Source organism: Bolinopsis microptera, chromosome 1 (genome assembly GCF_026151205.1).
Source record: "Bolinopsis microptera isolate Bmic1 chromosome 1, MBARI_Bmic_1.0, whole genome shotgun sequence".
NCBI lineage: Eukaryota > Metazoa > Ctenophora > Tentaculata > Lobata > Bolinopsidae > Bolinopsis > Bolinopsis microptera.
Window position 1 is genome coordinate 9,958,169 of NC_087072.1, and position 23,872 is coordinate 9,982,040.

At 36.2% G+C, this 23,872-nt stretch overlaps 2 protein-coding genes across 2 annotated transcripts; both read left to right on the top strand.

Annotated features, from left to right (window-relative positions):
• Window positions 1–4,395: 4,395 nt before the first annotated feature.
• Window positions 4,396–6,201, top strand: LOC134813730 (nicastrin-like). Its single transcript, XM_063821636.1, has one exon. It carries the CDS (start codon window positions 4,396–4,398, stop codon window positions 6,199–6,201), a length of 1,806 nt encoding a protein of 601 aa, XP_063677706.1.
• A 1,023-nt stretch (window positions 6,202–7,224) lies between these two features.
• LOC134812203 (cyclin-Y-like protein 1) lies at window positions 7,225–23,169 on the top strand. Its single transcript, XM_063819457.1, has 11 exons — window positions 7,225–7,334; window positions 7,478–7,631; window positions 8,303–8,436; window positions 19,297–19,406; window positions 19,668–19,758; window positions 20,392–20,481; window positions 20,609–20,638; window positions 20,831–20,926; window positions 21,076–21,146; window positions 21,309–21,471; window positions 21,721–23,169. Exons 2-11 carry the CDS (start codon window positions 7,481–7,483, stop codon window positions 21,838–21,840), a joined length of 1,056 nt encoding a protein of 351 aa, XP_063675527.1. The 5' UTR covers window positions 7,225–7,334; window positions 7,478–7,480; the 3' UTR covers window positions 21,841–23,169.
• Window positions 23,170–23,872: the final 703 nt, after the last annotated feature.

Genomic DNA, 23,872 nt, shown 5'->3' on the forward strand with positions numbered 1-23,872 from the left:
TTAATGTTGCTATGGGGTTAGGTGGCAACTCCCCGTACATCGTAGTCCGATAGTTTCACAGTGTCGTAATATATTCTTAAATTATGTAAATTAAACTTAAAACGAGCAAATTACGATAGCAGCTCTGACATGTAATGTGCTATATGTACAAAGTCAATTAAATGGTGCTGACAGACGACAACCGATATTGTTTTTCATATCGTTTCCATGTACAGTATAAGCGATGATTTCAAACTGTCAGGAACTTTTCATGTATGTAGCAGGAGACATACACTGACATGAAAAACGAGCGCTTAAAAGTCAGTAACCATACGTTGGCCTTAATAGCACTCTATTAACACTTAACAGTTCTTGACTCATTTGAATGTCCTGCACAACAGATCGAAGCATCTTTAAATTATTTACTATTTTTATTTTATTGCTGTGTAAATTTGGTTCTAATTCTAATTCTAATTCTAATAGCTCAGTCACTGAGTGCGCAATTGAAATAATTAATAACTAATAATAATAATATTAAACGCGAGGAGTGTAATTGCCTCACTTGTATGAATATAGCAAAAAGATACCTTGAATATAAGGATTACAGGAAGCATCTCAAGGTACTTATTGACCGTGTCAAGAAGAATCATTATGCAGGTAAATTAACTGACTGCTCTGGTGATAGTAAGAAAACGTGGGAAATCATAAACACTATTCGTGGAAAATCCAGGCGTGAAATAAAGCCATGTTTTATCCTTAACGATCAAAAAATAATAAATCGTAGGATGATTGCTAATGAATTCAATAAATATTTTCAGTCGATTGCATCCAAACTAAATGAAAATTATTCTGAAGATTATATAACCCTGGATGCAATTCCCTCATTCTCAAACTTCTTACCTAAAACCTGTGAGTCAAGTATATATCTAAGTGATTGTACACAGTATGAAATTATAGATATTATTAATGAGTTCACAAATGGTAAAACTAGTGACATTCCAATTCACGTTATAAAAAAGTCTGCTAGAATAATATCTCCCTTTTTAGCCAAGCACTTTAACCATTGCATGCAACAGGGGATATTCCCAGATGAACTTAAATTAGGAAAGATAAGTCCCATCTATAAAAAAGATAATCAGGAACTATTTGAAAACTATAGGCCAATATCAACCTTACCAGTATTTGGAAAAATTTTAGAGAAACTTATTTATAAACGTATGTACAGCTTCCTAATTGCTAAAAGAATCATTTATGAGAACCAATTTGGATTTAGAAAGGGTCACTCAACAAGCCACGCACTGAACTTATCTGTTAGCCATATCGAATCACACTTAAAAGACAGGAAACACGTTCTTGGCATTTTCATTGATTTAAGTAAGGCTTTCGACACGATATCTCACGAGAAGCTTTTATTCAAATTAAATAATTACGGAATTAGGGGCAACGCACTGAATTTGATAAAAAGTTACCTGTCAAACCGGAGCCAATATGTTCACGTCTTAAATGAAAACTCCGATAAACTTCCTGTTGAGTGGGGAGTTCCCCAAGGCTCTGTTCTTGGTCCCTTACTATTCCTCCTGTATATAAATGACCTATGCAACGTATCTAATAAAGGCAAGTTTATCTTATTTGCTGACGACACTAACCTATTCGTTTCTGCAGACTCGAAAAAAGACGTTTATAATGTAGCTAACGATATTCTTTCGTCTATTTCTAGATACATGAAATGTAATCTACTACATATTAACGCTAAGAAGAGCTGTTATATGTATTTCTCCCCAAACAAACGTGTAAATGAATCGTCTACATGCAGTACACCCGATGATTTAAATCTCTCCATAGACGGCTCCATAATAATACGTGTTAAAACAACTAAGTTTCTAGGTGTGCTGATTGATGATAAACTGAACTGGAAACCTCACATCGAATCACTAAATAAGAAACTAAGAAGTGCTTGTGGACGTATTTACCGCATAAAAAACTGTCTACCTATAAAACTGCACAAGCAGATATACCACACACTATTTGAATCACACCTTACGTTCGCCATCTCAGTATGGGGTGGTGTCTCTAACCAAGTTATCAACCCTGTATTCTTAACACAGAAGAGATGTATTAGAATAATTTTTGGAGATGCAAACTCATACCAAAACAAATTCAAAACATGTGCTCGTTCTAGACCTATTCAATGTAAAATACTGGGTAAATATGAGTCTAATGTTAATAACTCTGTTAATCCACGTATTAAACCATGTGCAAAGTGTGTCCGCTCTAAATCGGTAGTTCATAATAAACTTGTTAGACCCTTATGTTGTCAAAAACTAGGAGCTGAATTCTATTCCAAGGAATCAACCAAACCATTATTTAACAGTCATAAACTCCTTACTGTTCATAATCTTTACAAACTTCGTACTATAACTGAACTTTTTAAAATAGTGAAATATAGGGTACCCATATCTCTCTACTCTTTACTTAACATGTCTGAACTGAGGGATGACCGTCTAATACCACCAAAGCCAAGCCATAACTTTATTTATAAATCTTCTTGGCTTTGGAATCAATTCAAGGACTCCAATCCACAGAATAAACCTGACTTTGTGAACACATCCTGTAACTCAATCAAATCAAGGCTAAACCGATCTCTTCTAGATGCCCAAAGCAGGTTCGATAATGAGTGGCATAATGACAACTTTAACAGTTTTGGACCATGCTAGATTATTGATAAAAACGTGGAATTTATGTAAACAAATACTTAATTACTTAAATATTGCCGTTTCCGTACGGCGCTATACGTAATATATGTTAAAAGCGCGCCGCAGCTACTCCCTACCTCAACATTTGCGCGGGTTTCTTAAGCGCGCACGTACGTTTATTCTTGGCCGTTAATCAGACCCATGACATAACGCTATAACGCAAAATGTTCATTATATGCAAGCCTCTTGATTTATAACGCTATAGGTGGCAGTGACTGTAATTTTCTTCAACAATTACTGAATTATCCATCCATAAAGTGATTTACAAAATGACACCTAAACCTCGTGTTTCGGTGTTCACTTAAACAGTACTTGGCGGCTGAACTGTGGTGTCTGACGTTTGTAGCTAGATCGGACTCTGCATGATATTGTATTAGCAAATTTGTATAGTGTATAATTGTTTAGTGTTTATAATACTCTGCAACCTGGTAGCACGGCTGACACAAAAACAAAATGTTGGCCTGGCTTGTGCATAACCAAGTAAATAACACGCACTCCGATAAAAGCCGTCTGGAGAAACTCCGCAAAATGTTCATTGTAGTCAACGGGCACAAAGAAGCACTACTAGCAATTGTGTCCTTTACCCTCCTACATAATTTGAACATTTTTGTGGCTAACTCATTAAAATGTGTCTAGTATTAAAAGATTCAGTAAGTAATTTTTTCATGTACGCTGTACACTGTAGTTAGTAAATCAAATCAAACTTTTTCGATCAGCCGCGCGCTGAACCAGTGTTGCACTAGGTAATAATTGTGTATATTTTGTTCATTTTTGAGTGTAAATTAATTTATTAATTTATCACAAATTATTTTATTATAATATAACCACTTATGTGAAATGGTTATTTTGACTTTAAATATTTGAACTAAATATGAATTGATTGTGGGTATAAAATAAAATTTGTTTTACTAAAAATTTGTTTTACTAATTCTTTCTGGTATGACTTACTACCATCACTGGTTAGAGGAATTTGTCAACTCGAAAAATATTTGTGTTCATTTTTTCAAATGAGTAGTGACATTATACCATCTGCAAAGTTACAGGTCTCAAATATGAAACACGGAGGTGGTATAAGACCCAATGTATGTGCACTGACTTTTGGCCCCCCTTGTACTTGTAGTAAAAATTGGATCAATCTTTGGATCAATCTTGAAAGTTGAAACCCCCTTGAAAATTTAATGGTCCATTGAAGATAATTTTCAACAGTCTTAGCGATTACAGCAGCAGGTTGGAAATTCTGAATTTAACTAGTAGTTTGTTAGTAGATAATGGATCAAATATTTTCAATATTAGTAGATCAGGAATGAATATTGTCTCAAAGATAAAGTGCAATAAAAAAGCTCTGCACTCTCCCACATCATCATGGCCCTATGAAACGTCTTCTAAAACTTTAAAGTATCAATTTGGAGAACCTGTAGAAATATTTTGATAAACTTACTATAAATGATTTGAAAAAAAATGTTGTTTTATTCCTGACTTATTTATAGTAGTAGTAAATACTGTGTTTCGTTTCGTTTCGTATAAGACTAAACAATTCCTCTCCTCAGGAATCAGGATGCTCTTGTATATAATAATCAGTGCGTTGTTTATTTCTGCCAATGCAAACACCCTGAATGAAAACATTTATACATCAGTAGACTTTGGCAATGTTCACAGTTTTCGAATGAACAATTTCAATTCTCAAGTTGGCTGTCAAACAAGTAGAGATGGCGATGATGGTGTTCTTTATCAGTTTGAATCAGTGGAAGATGTAGAAAATAACCTCCAGAATCTTGAAGAACCCCTCATTCCTGTAATTAGTGGATCTATCTTTAATAACATCACTGCATCATTGTTTTTGAAGCATTCAAAGACTAGAGGATTACTTGTGCTAGAAGATGATGAGATAGAAGTAGGCTCATACTCACCTGAAAAAGCGTGTCCTGGAAATGGGTTCAACCTTAAAGAAAATGCTGAAGAAGTTGCTCCTCGTCAATGTCTGAGTAAAAACATCTGGAATCCAGATGGGAACTGGCTCTCATACTATGACTTTCCCTTTGGAGTATTTATCATCAAATCTAAGTCTCAGAAAGAGGTTATTATCAGCAAGGCCAAAGCAAACAAAGAAAACAGTTTACTCAAGTCCTATCCATTGTGGGGTGGGGAAGTTAAAGCTTTTATGAATTCAGCACAAAACACAGATACATGCATGAGGCGTGGAACATGTGATCCCATCGGTGGAGTGAATATAAATGTTAACATTATTCCCAAAACCGAGGATGACAAACGACCAATTATCCTATTTGTCACAAAAGCTGATGCAACTGCTTATTTTAAAGACCTTAGTTTCGGAGGAAAAGACAGTGGAGCAAGTGTAGCATTGCTGTTGGGTGTTGTTAAAGCGCTCTCCAATGTTCGTGACAATGACAAAAATAACGACTTTAACAGTATTTTGAAATCAGATTTCATGGTAACCTTCCTTCAAGGGGAAAGTTTTGACTACAGTGGATCTCAAAGATTGGCATATCAGTTGAAAAACAAACAATATGGGATGAAAGCTTACAACATCTCTCTAGATGACGTTAAATGTATAATCGAGATTGGTCCTATCAGTATTTCTAACGAACTCTACCTTCATTCCACCCAACCTGACAGTGACGAAACTGTAAAAGAAATTCAAGATTTGTTTACCAAGTACACTGAATCTACAGACTTCCAGTTCAAAACTAGACGAGGAATGCCACCTGCCTCAATAAACAGCTTTCTCCGAGAAGACGAAACCAAATCAAGTGTTCTGCTTACAGATGGAGATACTGAGCTGCTATCCCACGTGTTTGGTAGCAGATATGATATTTTAGATAATAACAAAGCATTAACAACCAAAGTAAAAAATCTGATAAAAATAATTGGAAATGTTGCCCTGCAGCTGGCAGGAGGAAAAGAGTCACCTCAAGTTGAAGTTGAAGAAAGTCTTGTTGGTGAGATCTTGGATTGCATCCTTGTTAATCAAAACTGCACTCTCCTTCAACGTCTTAGGCCCAAAACCTATCAGTTACATGATGGGAGACTGAATAGGTACTCAAGTGTGGGACAGAGATCCAACTACAGCACATCTTTACAGCTCCTGGCTCAAGAACTAAGCAAGAAGGAGTTTGACTTGACAAAAGAAAAGTGCAATGCCACCTTCATGAGCCCATGGGTCCCTTATTTGCCCCCTTATTTGCTCGATGACACATGCTATGGTATAATTATTAATCGGACTACTGCTCAATCTCCTGCTTTCAAACTGAAAGAGTACAACAGCACAAAATATTCAACATGGACTGAAAGTCGTTGGTCCCCCAACTTCCAAGTCCGTTTATTCCTAATGGCCTCTACATCGGAGAATACCACTATGGGTTGTTGTGGACTTGTGTACTTTGTTGTAATGTCAGCCCTTATATTTCAGTGCCATCGGAGAAGTGATCAGATTTTTCCATCGGCAAGTTAGATGTCAATCATTTGAACTTAATATTTGATTTGTTTTATAAAATTATTCATTTCAAATTTTGCTACCACAACTAGCATAACACAATATTCTTAGTTTAGATACTCTCAAGTGCAGGCGCAATTTTAAAACACTTAGATCTTTTAGTTTGCTGGCACATTTTCAAGATAATGATTTATCGTTGGGTGAATATTTATTTTTTTAATCATCGCTGGCTTTTTCCGTCCACGAATTTGATAGCTGGTTTGAGAGCTATACGCTATACAGGGATGCAGTTAATTTTGAATTTAACTTTCCGCTTAGTCGTGAATAAATATCGATTGGAAGTGGTTACAATGTTTTACCGTAATAGTATGATGGTTATTTTACGGTTCTAGTCATTATGCTGAAGGTTTGGAAACACAGGTAGGATCAAAGTTCACAAAAGGTTGAACAAATAAACGCTTAATGAAATAGTGCAAGTAATCATGCAATTCAACAACTGATTCCGTTTTAATTAATATTTGAAATATTTGATTGATCAAATTATCTGATCTGAGTCAAAACAGACACCCGAGTCGGGTGTCTGTTTTGACTCAGCCCCCGTATCTTCATACCAGAAAATACACTCGGGCTGGGATATCCAGAGCACTTTTAATTTCATAAGTTCTGTAGTATCAAGAGATTTATAAGACAATTAGCTAGACTTGTTCTGTTATTTCTGTAACAGTGCTGACTTTTCTTCACAGATAATCAGATAGCCAAATTATATAATTGATGTAACAAAAGTGCGTGGTAATTTTTAGTATTTGTTGAACATTATTTTGTAATTATCTTGTTATGTTTTAAGTATTTTGTTAGCAAACAAAATTTGTATCAATTGCCTACCGTCAAACATTCTAACTACAAGCTGAACCCAGTATCTCTTCCATATTTTCTAAAGTTTGAGCGCATGTGACTACATATTTTTGAAGTTTGAGCATAAAACCTTTTGGATAGTAATATAATGCAGTTTTTGTGGAGCAGAAGTACTAATGATCCCTCTACAGGATGTAAAGCAGAAATCGTCAGATCCTCATGTCTTTCCTACAAAAGAGTGGTAAACAGAGTAGGGTATGCTAAGTGTAGGGTGACACGCACCAACTTACTTTATACAGGTTCGTTACTACAGATACTTCCCTCCGTTACTTACAGTGATAATATCAAGAACTTGGTGGTAATTATTTTCACCATCTACAGTTTTAAAAACAATTAATTAAGTTTATTAAGTAGAATTAAGAAGCTCCTCTCTCCTCACCAGATCATGGGATCATGTTGTTCACGACAGAAGAAGACCACGAGGAAGGGTAAAGTGGTTTACGAGTACGACAAAGTACCGGACAGTTTCCACTCCCCCGACTCTCCCGACAAAGTTAACCAACATCTTCACATACAGCACATCAGCGAACGAGATGGTTTGTTGTTTAAATATAATTAAAAAACCAGGGAGGGGGGCCGAGGGGTTGCATTTTGTAAGAAAAACAACGTTCAAAGTAGCTGGTACATCCTCATATTATTTTTCTGTTTCAAAGCTTTGGCTGTGCGATTCAGTGGTTTGATAGTTATGTGATCTGAGATGGTTACTCCGAAATTGCGTCCCTGTCTGACAGTATTACACAAATTGGTTTGTTAGCGGAGTTGTTTGATTCACGTTATAATGTAGGGTATTATATAACCTGACGTTATATAACCTGACGTTGGATCCATTGACGTGATGTGAGGCGCTAGGTTGTCATGTCCAATATTTTATGGTCATTAAAACGTAGGTATTAGAAGTCTGGAGTCTGGACAGCATTCTCTGTTCAACTATCGTCAGATTGTTAAATACCTCACTTCCCAAGAATTGAGTTGGAAAATTCTCAACTAATTTGCTCTCGTGATTTGGGCACTTTCTATAGATGATGCTAATCGCAGTAAATTTGTCTGTAAGCAACTTTGTTGCGAATAATTTGGATATTTGAGCATGACTTAAATCTTTCTTCTTACAAATTAATCCTGTGACGTAAAATAACCACCACCTCCCCCACAAATGTAATAAAATTAAAAACGCCTCCCTCACAATTTCATCACAACCACTTTCCCTCAGTTGTATCACAAGATCTGTTGCCGGATGATCAGGAGAACGGAACGATGTTCCTGCGGAGAATAACCATGGACGAGGGATCACTCCGAAGATCCCTGAAGAACAGACATCGCGGTAAAGGTTCTCTCAGCTCCGATGTAAGTCTTCTGAACATTCTCCACTTTGTTAACATATCAATTCTAGAAACCATATCCTGCTTGGTATTGTAATGCTGTTGTAAGTATTTGAACACGTACTGTCACAATTACAAGTAGAGATGTTAAAGCCTTATAAGGTCCTGATAATGATGATCGTATTCAATGTGTGACGTGGTAAAGGTGATAGAACCCTCGCAGTTACTTGTCTACAATGAAAGCTATTTTGATTATCATCTAAAAGGCTGCTTTTATACAAAATAATATGAAATCATGTCTTATCAACTGTATGATATGCTCTAAAACTCACCAGAGTATAAAGTATATTTGACTAGTAAAATATGTTACTTACCACAATATTACTTACCAATTTGTTACTTACCACAAATACCACAATATCACTTACCAATATGTTATTTACCACAATATTACTTGCCAATGTGTTACTTACCACTATATTACTTACCAATGTGTTACTTACCACACGCTCGTAAACCTGGTCGTAGTTACTGTTTCTCAGGGCATTGTGAATGACTATGCCGTATTATTGTTACTGATTTATTGATACCATTCCCGCAATTCGAATTAGGCTATAATCCCAGAATCTCTTCCTTTTTTGGTGTCTCGGAGGCACGGTTGGTTTAAACTGTTCTGAAAATAGCTTTCATTTAAAGGCATTTAGTCCTTAAATATTTTACTTGCCAGAGAAAAGTTTGGACGGGACATACACAAAGATGCTGCGTATGGTGCTGGGTATCTCATGGAAGGACAAGGTCAGCAATATAACTTTGTATGGTAGCCTCCCAAGGCTGTCAAACAAGTTACGAAGCAGGAGATTAAAAATGGCGGGACACTGCATCCGACATCCTGAGCTACTTGCCAGTGATTTAGTCTTATGGGAACCTACGCACGGTAGAGCACAGCAAGGCCGACCAAGACAAAGCTACTTGTCTATGTTACTGAAGGAAGTTGGGACAAACTCTAAAGAGGAACTGCGAACCCTGATGCGGGACAGGGATATATGGAGGGGGTTTTCTGGCGTAGATCGGACTTAGCTCCGACATAGTAGTATAGTAGTAGTAGTAGTTGCCAGACTGTTACCGAAAATAGGCGGATTGTCAACTTCTTCCTTTATTAAGGATATTTCTTGCAACTGCTTGGGCAGTATGGTTGTCAAAGTTAAATAAGAGTGGTAAACTGCCAACTTTCTTAGACTGAAGTTTGGACAATATTTTTAACTGAATCTTTATATCTAAATTCTAAATCATTCCGCTAATTTCTCAAAGAGCAAACCAGCACAGATAGTCAAGTCGTCAAGACTAATCATCTTGTTTCACATTGCTTCGGTTTTGGATGGGTTTTTTTAATCGATTTGATTTAAGATATTTACTATATATTTTGAATTGACGCTTCACGCTGCCTATGATATCTATGTAGTAGAATGAACACGTCAATGATCGCATAAAACTGGTTGCGCGGGAATATATAAAATGGGTATTTATCTTGAGTTTCAAGGCAACCTACGTGTTCTATGATAGGTATCTTGATATTGGCTGGTTGAATCAATGAATCACTCCAAATAAGCTCACGATTTGTTGGACTGTAGAGAATTGAGAGCTGGTGAAGGTGTTAAATGTGCCGTTTAACCACTTTTCTAGTTCTTTCTGGCAGGTTACTGGTCGTCGAGCAATGTTACTAGTACTACCTATACCACTGTCAATATCCGCCGAAGAATCATAATATGGGTTATTTTTTGAAAAGGTAAAATAAAGTTTGACTCTAGTTACAAGTTTTACAAGTTTTAGTTATAAACCTTAGACAAGCTCAGGAAAATTACCAGTTGAGAACGACAAATTGACAAGATGCTCATGAAGATCAATATTACTTAAGGCATGCATTTAACTTCGATGATCGGAGAATCTTGCTTGATAACAGTTCACTCAGTTTCTAGTGCTTGTTAGTAATTGTTTCTTGTCACGCCACACAACCTAGTTTTGACAGTGAAATGAGGGCAGCATTACGTTAAACGTGTTTCAAAGAAGCCTCAAAGTATTCTATGTTAAAATTGTTGAAGTTTTTTGTGCTAAAGCTTGCTCGGGCTTTAGAATTATGATAATTTATGCTGGTCTGAAAATAATATTAAGGTAAAATATTAAGCCGTATACAATGTGAGGTGCTACATTTCAAGCTATTTTATCAATGAGTTTTTATTAAAGTTTTACAGGTGTAATGTTTTTAGGTTTTTCTCAGAAAGTGGAAAGAGATAAAACACAGGACACCCCAAGATATGATATTATATTTATAGAAATGTGTGCTATCAATGTAGAATTTTCAAAAATAGCCTCGCCACAATTATACAATATTAAAACACAAAGTTTTCACAGCGCCTATATATAATATTACAGTCGCACGACACATCAGCAGAACTGGTTAATTACATTGCTTATCACATAATTGGTAATTACTATAATTGATTGGTAATGAAATACTGTGATTAGTGTCGAATAATTGTCATCTGAAAGCAGATCATGTGGGACCATCTCTCACGCGCTTACATTTTACACCACACACTCGCTCTGGGCTTAGCTGAATGCTTACCTGACAAGATAACATCACGTTGAACTGTCAGCTATGTGGCCCTTACAGGGACCTTATACCGTGTTACAATTGAAAGTATCTGCTGGTCACGTGATTGTCACGTGCAAGTCGTAGCCCCCAGTCACGTGTCTTGTAGATTTACCAAAAAAGGTACACACGATATCATGTCCTCTTTAACGTGCCTACCGATTACTATAACTTATTCAACACTGGTCATATTCATATTGTTAAGTATTAGTAAGGGGAAAAGTGGTCGATTTAAGGGTTCCGTTGGATTTGAATGTTCACAAGGATTTCTCAACGGAATATGGTATTTAAGACCCCTACGAACATAATTAGACTTGTTGCCAATTTTGTATCTCAACAGAAACACCACTTTTACCACTTTTTACCACCTTTGTACCACCTGTCTGGTTTGCCAAATATCTTTAGTTGTGAACGTCGTAAAAGGCTGCAAATTAACCTAGAATGTTTATCTTATCAAGGAGTAAAACTTTTGTGTGAAAAATTTTTACATTGGACAATCAGCTAATTGGATAATTACCAATTAGTTAATCACCAAAAAAAGTGAAAATGTTTTATTGGCTCAAAATGATTGAAATCGTTTGAAACACGGAGAAATGTAGTTTTTAGAAAAACTTCAAAAATTTTTCACTTACAAATTTTTTTCGAGACTTTGAAAAAAGTTTGAAAATTTGAAAATATTTTTTTCCGCCAAAAGTGATCGAATTGCATGAAACGTGGATAAAAATGCTTTGCAGAAAAACTTCGAAGATTTTTAGATTGGGGAATACTAAAATCATCAATATTTGAAGTTGGAGTTCAGTAAATCTCGACATATGTTAGTAATTAGGAATAGCTTAGCGGAAAGGGCTGAACCTGAAAATGGTTAACCACACAATATTAGAGTTTCATAACTAATTACAATACAGCTTTATCAAATTCCACATAATTTCACTTCATATCTTATTACCACAGTATCTGCCAAAACCAACATGGCCCATGTGGAAGGGGGCCTTGACGTTGTTGACCACTTGGCCCTGCATCCCAAGCTGACGGTCGGCCTCCACTCTCTAAAAACATACCTTCAGTGAAGGCAGATGGTCAGCAAATAGCGATGCTAGGGCTTGGTGTGAACAAATCTTGACCTACTTTCACACCTTAGGGACGACTCTCGCAAATGCGAGAGTAATGACCCCGGGGAGGGCCCCATTGGTTTTAGTAGGTTGCATTTTAAATTTTTTAAAAAATTTTTAAAAAAAAATTCCACATAAAGAAACAGCACAAAAGGACCATTTAAGATCGAACCGATTTTACCTGCTGTACTATCATTTTATTGATTTCAATGATCAAAACCTCTGTACCGTCAATTTTGCCAATCTATACCGGGTATCTGAATGTACCGGACCTCTTATTTACCTCTATAATTAGACCCAGTTGTGCAAGAAATGCGATTTCTCACAGGGGCTTCTTTAAACTGTGCACTTTTTGTCACTCTCGCAACTCGCAAGAGGCCCGGTATTATAGGGGGGTATAGGAAGCGAGTGTAAATATACCTTCCATCATCCACTGTGGCTTTTTTGTATTGTGAATGCGCATGCCGCTTCGTTTGCTATGCCAGATACCTCGAATAACCCCCATATATCATTGCCAGGGTCGGGATAGAGCTGGAGATAGCATTGAAAAGTTGCTAGAAATAGCTAGATTTAGAGTAAACTGGTGGTAGCTGGGTGGTGCTAGCATGGATGTAGCAGAACGTAGCTACACGGGGTTTCATTGGAGTTGGTTATTTTAATGGAGCTAAAGTTACTTAAGATTGCAGTTGAGGGGCAGTGTAAACCACGGTGTAGTCAGGGACACAGAGCTACAGTGCAGGAGTACTGCAAGTGCAATAGAACAGTGCAATTGATACAGTCTGCAACAGTAAAACGCCGACGAAGCTAGACTTAGAATGAACTGATGGAAGCTGGGTGGTGCTAAAATGGAGGTAGCAGAACGTACTACATGATGAAAACAGGAAAACTAAGGCTGGTTGAGACCTAAAAAGATGTGAATCTGTCCTGATAGATCCAGTGAAGAGCGAGTAGCGAAGAGTTTGATCACTAACCTAAAGCTCTAAAGAAGAAGAGGGCTAAAGAGACTCACTTTGATCAATCAATCCGGTACGGCAAGGTCTGTAGCCTTGATAAGAAGATACCATGAAGTAATTCATGCGGAAAAGTCGATTTATATAAAGGGTTTCGTTGGATCTAAAAAGGGTGGGTCAGTCTCTCTGTTTTCATCAGATTCTGATGAAAGGCTGTTAAGCTCAGGACGGTGATCTTAATAGGTCGGATAGCTGTACCTGGTTGCTTCCAGCCCACCCTTGTCGCTTGAAAATAAGTTCTCACCCCACCTCTTCCAAAAATGCAGTTACCAGAGCAGGAAACTCTTCTTCCTACTCCTCTTTCAACCCAAAGTCCAAACACAATCAGGTTCCAGCTCCTCTCCTCCTCTGCAGCCACAATCTTATCTCCTTCTTCGGCGGTTTACTGTTGCATACTGTATCACTTGCACTGTTCTTTTGCACTTGCAGTACTCCTGCACTGTAGCTCTGTGTCCCTGACTACACCGTGGTTTACACTGCCCCTCAACTGCAATCTTAAGTAACTTTAGTTCCGGCACTCTTTGGCCATTAAAATAACCAACTCCAATGAAACCCCGTGTAGCTACGTTCTGCTACATCCATGCTAGCACCACCCAGCTACCACCAGTTTACTCTAAATCTAGCTATTTCTAGCAACTTTTCAATGCTATCTCCAGCTCTATCCCGACCCTGGCAATGATATATGGGGGTTATTCGAGGTATCTGGCATAGCAAACGAAGCGGCATGCGCATTCACAATACAAAAAAGCCACAGTGGATGATGGAAGGTATATTTACACTCGCTTCCTATACCCCCCTATAATACCGGGCCTCTTGCGAGTTGCGAGAGTGACAAAAAGTGCACAGTTTAAAGAAACCCCTGTGAGAAATCGCATTTCTTGCACAACTGGGTCTAATTATAGAGGTAAATAAGAGGTCCGGTACATTCAGATACCCGGTATAGATTGGCAAAATTGACGGTACAGAGGTTTTGATCATTGAAATCAATAAAATGATAGTACAGCAGGTAAAATCGGTTCGATCTTAAATGGTCCTTTTGTGCTGTTTCTTTATGTGGAATTTGATAAAGCTGTATTGTAATTAGTTATGAAACTCTAATATTGTGTGGTTAACCTTTTTCAGGTTCAGCCCTTTCCGCTAAGCTATTCCTAATTACTTAATTACTAAAATATGTCGAGATTTACTGAACTCCAACTTCAAATATTGATGATTTTAGTATTCCCCAATCTAAAAATCTTCGAAGTTTTTCTGCAAAGCATTTTTATCCACGTTTCATGCAATTCGGTCACTTTTGGCGGAAAAAAATATTTTCAAATTTTCAAACTTTTTTCAAAGTCTCGAAAAAAATTTGTAAGTGAAAAATTTTTGAAGTTTTTCTAAAAACTACATTTCTCCGTGTTTCAAACGATTTCGATCATTTTGAGCCAATAAAAAATTTTCACTTTTTTTGGTGATTAACTAATTGGTAATTATCCAATTAGCTGATTGTCCAATGTAAAAATTTTTCACACAAAAGTTTTACTCCTTGATAAGATAAACATTCTAGGTTAATTTGCAGCCTTTTACGACGTTCACAACTAAAGATATTTGGCAAACCAGACAGGTGGTACAAAGGTGGTAAAAAGTGGTAAAAGTGGTGTTTCTGTTGAGATACAAAATTGGCAACAAGTCTAATTATGTTCGTAGGGGTCCTAACTACCATATTCCGTTGAGAAATCCTTGTGAACATTCAAATCCAACGGAATGCCACTTTTCCCCTTACTATATACTCAGTGCTGTGTGTTAACTAACTGTCTGATAATTACCTCAATAGTGAACATATCACGTATTACTCGGGATATAACTGTTAATTAACATATTATATTCAGGGGCCGGGGGGGGGGGGGCTAAGGTTAACTCAATTTTAACAACACCCAACGAAACATCTAGATCTGCAACTCAAGCTAACCAAAATCGCATCCACATAAATTATGTGAATATAGTCTGGAGTCAGGCCCACTTTTCATCAGAAATTATATATATATTATATATATATATAATACATATGTTATTTAGATTTTATAACTGTATCTAGATTTTATAACTGTATTCTCATCAAACTGAGCGATTGGACTACTGTTTATGACCCTTTGGCCTTTATTCTACAGAATAACGCGAACGTTTATAATATCTTCAAAGCAGCTTAATAACCCCTTTGCCATGCTGGATAAGTAATACTAGTAGACGTCCTAATCGTTATTCCTCTCTCCTAGTAAGTCCTCTTATAACTTGTCCAAGATAAAGTTAAGCTGCTAGAAGATTATAAACGCTCACCATGTAGTTACAAACTTAGCTCTGGGTAACTGTATCAGTGTTAAATAGGCTTAACGTTACTGGCAACTGGTATTACGGTAACTGGTAATACTGGTAATACTGGCCTGGTAACTGGTAATACTGATAACTGGTAATGCTGGTTACTGGTAATACTGGTTACTGGTAATACTGGTAACTGGTAAGCAGTCTGGAGTACTACACGTAGCTCCCTTGTAAGCCGTAACTGTGGTAAAAACACAACCTACCATGTACCAACTAGGGCGTTTCAACCTACTATGTATAAGAGCACTAGTTTTGTCGGACGTGTTCTTTCAACCTACTATGTATAAGAGTACTAGTTGTGTAGGACATGTTCTAATAGTGTGTTACTTGTCACTCGAGCATAAACCGGTCTCTAACGTTGAGTGTTAAACCTTCGAACGCTATTTTTTCCTTTTCACCCTTTTGAAAAAAGGCAATAGTGAAAGGTTACGAATGGAGGTTTTTGCAGAAAAACGTGGATTTTGGAGATAGCAGTAGGCGGGTCTGAATATGATGTCATTCCGTCCGTTACCATGCAACGAAAAAGTTGCGCGCGCGCGAGGATTGCTTGCGGAGATGTGATGTATAGATAGCCTGTGATCTATGAATGCGCGGCGCGATTGTGTTTTAATGTATATGATGCATGTAATGTATAATATTACTATTAGGTAATACGCCCAATTTGTACGTGGCACGCATAGTGTATTGATGTGTACACGAGTATAGTTTACCTTTGCTGATAATTTCTTGAATTACAGATACAAGTTAAGTTCTACGGCAATTGAACTGAATTTCAAGTGTTTCCCGTATTTGATGCATAATTTATCAATATTATTATCATGAAGATTGAAGTGAGCTGATTGGAGCTTATACTTAAATTTATAGTAAATGTGAAATGGAAATCTAGCGTCCGCCAAAACAAAACAACGGGCGCAATTCTTGTTACGTATATAATTCAGTGTGAATATTGGCAGAGCTGTGTATTTGTATATTAATAGTATAGTTGTAGGTAAGTAGTTTAATTGTAGGTATTATATATAGTTATAATGAATGGATGCTAGAGCCTAGGAGATGATTAAGGGGACATGCATCAGAACTTGTTTTGCCGGGACCCGCGATTTGACTTCATATTATGAAAGTATAGATAAAAACAATAAGTTTTTTTTTTTTTTTTTAAATATGCAACGTCTAAAACCAATGGGGCCCTCCCCGGAGTCATTCCTCTCGCATTTGCGAGAGTCGTCCCAAAGGTGTAAAAGGAGGTCAGGATTTGTTCCCACCAAGCTCTAACAACGCTATTTGTTGACCATCGGCCTTCACTGAAGGTAAGTTTTTTTGAGAGTGGAGGCCGACCGTCAGCATGGGATGCAGGGCCAAGTGGGAAATAACGTCAAGGCCCCTTTCTACATGGGCCATGTTGGTTTTGGCAGACAGATACTGTGGTAATAAGATAAGAAGCACTGAATGAGTGAAATGAAGTGAGTGAAAAGGGTGTAAGAGAGGAGGAGCTTGTAAGGAATTTAGGAAAGTAAGAAAGCAGGGCATGTGCTACAAAAAACAGCTAGTAGTACTGCAAGAACAATAAGATTTGATACATTGAAAAAAATTTTTGAGAGTACGCACTTTCTAAAAAAATATATTTTCTTTTTGGAAAGTTTTTTCAATTTTGAGAATTCTGTCACTTAAATACCGATATTTCGGTAATTTTATAATTTTATAATTAAACAATAGATGACAAAGTTACAGACCAAGCTGATTACGATTCTGTAAAAATGATTTCAAAAAAACTGATACTTTTTGAGTTAAATAGGCATTTTAAGCCTTAAATCTGCCATTTTGGCCCTTTTTTACGAGGAATTTTACTAAGTCCTTTGAGGCCAGATTTCATACCTTAAAACTCAAATTTGAAAGAAATCCTGTTCCAAAAAGTTGGATATGATCATCAGCTACACTAACAAGAATTTTTGAAGCGATATCTTATGACCTGGGTGATAGGTAAAGTGTACAACTTTAATAGTAGGCAAAAATTTCAATTTTTCTTCTCTCGACCTTGTTTGGTCTGTAACTTCGTCATTTATTATTCAATTGTATAATCCTTCGGAGGGCTTCTTGTACGGATTGTAAGTAATGTTCAGTAAAAAGGCAGCCAAAAAACTTTTAAAATTACTAAATTATCGGTATTTCAGTGACAGACTTCTCAAAATTGAAAAAATTTCCAAAAAGACAATTTTTTTTTCGATGCATCAAATCTTATTGTTTTTATCTATACTTTCATAATATGAAGTCAAATCCCGAATCTCGGCAAAAAAGGATTTTGTGTATGTTCCCTTAAATAAATGGTTTCCGGTAAATAAAAACCACTCTTCATGAGTTTAATTGTAGGTATAGTTATAATACTAAAATACTAGTTATATATACTACATTATTATATAATACTATTTAATTATAATTACATAAATACATACTATATAATATAGGTGGTGAAATAGATAATGAACAATGCATACAATTAATAACCATTAAATAATAAGTATGAGGGAATAAGGGCCTTTAAATAGTTTATAATGTTTAATTGATATTGACGAATATTCATCGGAAGACCTTATATATTCTCTGTATTTGGAGTTTAAAGTGGCTATTAAAATAAATGGCTATTATCTATTAAATATTATCAATTATAAATGCAGAGTAATCTAAAAGTTGGATAACCTTGAATGTTCATACTGTGTTCTAACTGTAAGTTAAGCTTATTCGCGTTTACTGAATCCAGCAGATGACCTGGTACGTGACCTGATCACGTGGTACGTGACGTGGTCACGTGGCATGTGACGTGATCACGTGGCATGTGATCAGATATTGCGGATGTTGAGTGTATCTAAATACTGATATAGACAGTAGACACGACTCTAGTTACTATATTTGTACCAACCAGCGCTACCAATTAGTCCTCCGCTAATATGCGGCTCAATATAGCCTGCTGACAAATCACATTAGACCTGTGCTATTAGGATATATATATAGATCGCGTTTGCGTACTGTAGAAAAGCAGTGTGTAATATATGGATACTACTACTACTACTACTACTACTACAACTACAATACTATGTACTATATAATATACTATAGCATTGTTCTGCTTCTAGAACAGAGGTATTATTGATGTTTGTAAATTCCTTAGCAACACAGCAATTGTGAATAGAATTCCACAGATTTTTCATGAGAATATATCCTCATTGAGTCATTGTGGAGGTAGGGTAAATGGCGATATTCCAAAAATATTTATATGTTATATTTTATGATAGTATATTTAATTAAAGATCTATTGTATGTATGTATGGACGAAATTACAATTCCGTAGTACAGCTTAGTTGCCACATAATTGGGCTGAACCGCTACCTTTGTTCATGGACTGTAATTGGACGTCGAAATTTCCTGATTGTAAGAAATATTTCCTGAATTCACTTTACTTAATCCATATGAGTAGAACCGGATATGTAGGCCAATTCTGCTCTCAGTCTATTCGTCCGGCCAATTCGTGTAAATACCGACTAACAATTATGTGCTGTAGATTTGTGGCGAACTATGTGCTGTTAGTAATCACATAGCACGTTCGTCGTTCAACCCATATCAAATGCCATTAGATCACTACCAATAAAAATACACTTGACCTAATTCGCAGTTTAAAGCAGAATTATTATATACAGTAAGTTATGTACAAATAATACTGCCGATATTAAGTAATCCTTGTGACTTTTATATGATTGCTAATGCGTGTCGTTTTTCAGCGCGGGTCGCCAAGCACGCCATGTCAGATGCAGAAAGCTAATTCTTGCTCGACCATATTTATTGACGACAACACTGTTAGTCAACCGAACCTCAGAGCTACGTTGAAGTGGTAAGTAATGTCACTATCTTTGGTATGAAATATTAAGTATTGGGTTTGGTTTCATTTATCATAGAATTCTGTTCAGATCTATTTCTTGGATTTAGCTCATAAGGTTATAATGTTTTGTTTATTCTATCAAATCTATCAAAAAAAGGTATTTTTAAGAATCATTTTTGTCGGTAAGATCCTGTTTTATAATAATAATAAATCTATCAACTCCTTTTAAATTCAACTCTGTAGTCCCAATTTCAGAACTTGCATCAATTTCAGTGTATCATTGGCGATATACTATCACATTAAAAACCGGGACAAGGAATCGGAGTTTGTGGATATTTTGGACGAAAAGCGACATCCGATAACGGTAAGTAGAATCTATTGATAAACTTTATCCGGCATTCTCGCTACAAAACCAAAAAAAAAGTGTTTCAGCGGATGTATTCTGTTCCTACTTAGTAATTATTATTATTTTTATCATTAATTAGCGGAATTTTACATTGAGAGTTCGTACATCTCAAGCACATATACACGAGAAACTTGCGTGTTGTGTAAAGAGTCGTGATATCAAGCTCATGTAAAGAGCAGGGTAGACATTTGACGTTAATAATATGTGTATGTGTGTGCCCATGGTTGAACTCTTACAGACATTTTATTTTTGGAGGAGCGAGAAGTTTTGAGATTTAGAAGTAATATTAAGAGTGAAAACTTAAATGGTTCCGATTGATTGATCAATTCAGACAATTACTGTAATCAAATCTATGTCTGTGGAAGTGAAAAGCAACAATTAGGAAAAAAAGTCAGTGCGCTCGACGCGCGCACTGTATACTGCTAACGGTATATAGCTTTCCAAAATTTTGGTAGAAATTTATTTAAAGTCGACTGCCAAAGCATTTAGTGCGTTAAGATAAACGCACGTATGTACGTTTTAAGATGGATCAAACTTTCAGGTTATATTATGCTTTTTTCGTCTAGTTTGTTCTAAAATTAAGTCTTTCAGAAGCAACCGGTTCCTTCGGACTACGCTAAGAACGACCCTCCAAACAACTATATTTACAGATATATCAAGAATTTATTTGTGTCTGCTCAGGTTCGTGCTCTTTAGTATTCTTTGCAAGTTGAAGCTGCTTCAGTTAAAGTTGCTTGCGTGATTGGGAGACATTATAAATTATCTTGTTATCTTTTAATTGCTTTCACTAAATTATCTCCACTTTCAGTTAACTGCGGAATGTGCTATTATTTCTCTGGTACGTTCTAGACTTGTTAATGTTCGATCACAGAACTGTTGAATCTAATCATCATAATCAGTTTGACGTTTGATTCTTAACATACATAAAAAGTATACATCCGTAAAATCGATCTCTCTCTCTCTCTCTCTCTTTTGTATAGTAATGTAACTGCAACTAGTAGTATAATTGAAACTTCTGCAACCTATTCAGATATACATAGAAAGATTATTGGTGTGTGCGGACATATGCTTGCAGCCGACTAATTGGAAACGAATTGTATTAGGGGCAATTCTCCTCGCCAGCAAGGTATTTTAACACTTAGATTTACTGTTTAACACCAGTTTTATTCTCAGAACATTGAACTTGTTCTTATTCTGCTATACGGTCACAACTAAAAGATTTGTCGCTCGTACTATGTACTTATGTAAACCAATGTTTACCAACTGAATTTACAGGTTTGGGATGACCAAGCCGTGTGGAACGTGGATTATTGTCAGATATTAAAAGATATGGTGGTGGAGGACGTGTAAGTTTTACTTTTCATCATGTGATTTTAAAACAAAAACAAAAGTTAAATTTATCATCTGATATTGTTAAACTTGTGATGTGTTTACAGCATAATAACATGAATTATTTTTCTCTCCTCTACCTATTCACTTATTAGTTTGATAATGTAGTGACGTTACAGAAATGAGCTAGAGCGAGTGTTTCTGGAACTGATACAATTCAACATAAACGTTCAGCAGAGTGCTTACGCCAAGTACTACTTCGACTTGCGATCTATAGCCGAACAACACGGCCTCACACTTCCTATTGACACGTTAGACAAGAAACGTGCTAAAAAATTAGAGGTAAGCCCCGTTTCAGTGGTTATTCAAAGTAGGTTTGCATTGTGCTGAGTTTGTATTTAGATTCTTCATGAAGGTTGTCCATTTTTTTGTTCAATAAAAGCGTACGTGATGAGGCCGAAATGTAATACCACTAAAGGTACAACGATTGCATAACACATTCCCACGATTGCATAGCACATTCCCACCTTTATACTACCAAAATGATTCTTGAGTAAAACGAATGACTAACACGCTCTCTCTCTCTCTCAGGCTCGCTCACAAAATGAGGAGTACGATAAGTTGGCGGATATGGCGGAGTCTGGTCCCGTAAAATGTATAAGTCTGGAGAATCTTAGCAAACGGCGGCCTTCCAACACCGTCATATCATAGCATTAATTTTATTTTGTATATTTTCGAGTGCACGCATTGTATTCATATATATTGAACAACGATACTATTAATTAAATGATGTACTTTTGACGAATTTTATACTTATCACTAATGATTATTTAATTTCACGATGCTTTTTAAAAAAATTTAAAAGTATATTAACTTACGTGATAGGAATAAAGATGTCGCCGTGAAACGCCGCGCCCTGACATTAGTGGTCAGATTGTTAGTGTGTGAGATACCTTTGTGCTTGCCTACTGTCAATAATACTGCAAAACATCTCATCCTAAACCTCATAGACCTTGTTTTCTGGCATTTATTTAATTTAATTATCAAATTGAGTCCCTCAAAACCTGCAAAAAGTTTCATTTTAGCATAATATGCTAAAATGAAACTTTTTGGTTCATTAAAGTACGATGTTTTGCAGCATTAAAGGATTAATCGACTATTATTATCTTAAGGTATGTTCTCTCACATAGTGGCAAATTCCTGCGTCAAGATAGCATTAAAATGTGGTTGTTAAACCTTCGTTGCTCTGCTAAACCTTCGTAGCTATGCATCTATCATTTATTTAGAAGCCTTTGTGGGAACTATTTCAAAACCCTACGGACAATTAATAATACTGAACGGACTATATATTAATCTATTATCGATGATTTATCAGGGAATTGGGAAATTACTCTTAATATTTGTTGTATTGGAAGGTGATCGAGCTTATGATATTTGTGACGAGAGAGTTGAGACAAACAACCTCGTGGTACAAAAGAGAGGCGGAATCTTATGAAAAAATGTTTGTGTTTATAACTGTATAACATAGCTATTAAAATGATGAAATTGAAGTAAAACATTTGCAATGACGAAACTTTCTCAAATGCTCCGAGGTTAAACTTTTGAACTAAAAAGAGTAGAGAAGTTTCTCAAACCATTTGGTGAAAAGATAAGAGTGTTTTACGCAGTGTTGCGTCCATCCCCGAACCTACTTACCCTGGAACTAAATATTTCCGGGCAAGCAAATTCTGTCATAAATTCTTATTTTACAGACAGTATCATGTAGATTTTATAAACCGAACCAGCAAGAGTTCGGAAAATTTGACCTAAACAAGATCGGGATAGAAGTTTCACTGTGCACAGTGTTCGGTTCTGCTGTTGATTGTGTATCTTTAAGTTTAAGGCAGCGTGCCTGTCTGCTCACCTTTTACACTGCTCTGCTATTTATTTATATGACGTTTTCTCAGAAACCACTTTAGCTTTAATTTAAAATTGACCGGATTTAATATGGCTTTTGTATCATGTTTGATGGAATTTGAGACTATTCATTTTCATCTATAATGAGATATTTTCCTTCGTTCAAAAGTTGTCAGTTTATAATATGGTGATAATTAAAAAGTATCGTATGTTTGCATGTTCTCCATTCTGTACAGGCACCTTCTAAGCCATCCCTCAATCCATTCTTCTCCACATTCATGATTCAATCGTGCTAATATTTAACTTTTCCCCTCGCCAGCATTTGAAACCAACTGAAGTCTACATACGCGTTTTAACACATAGGTTAATACACATTTTTTGAAGCTTGTAGAATTTGGGACACCCTCAGTGGCAATGTGAATAACTTGAAGATAATTTCATGGTTGTTTGGTGTAATAATAATAGCTTATAATTGTTGACATCAAGACGGGGTTTCACAGCAAGCCCTGATCAATATGCATGTATAGGAGAAGATCCACAGACGAATGCAGAAGTAAGATATGCTTTTAAAACCTCTCACCTCTACTTTGCCTTTACCCTGTTGAATATCCATATGGTTATTGTCCTGTTATAGGTCTAATTTTGAATCAATATTATATCAATAATTCATGTTGCCGTCACCACTAATGGCAATGGTCTTCGGAGACGGCTGTTTCACTCAAATCTTACTGATTTAAGAGAATCTTCAGTGATCAGTGTTGATGTTGGCTCTTGGAAATTGAGCGAGATCTTCCACATGCTTTTACTTTCTAAAAGACATTGATCTTTGCCAAATTTAATGTCAGTG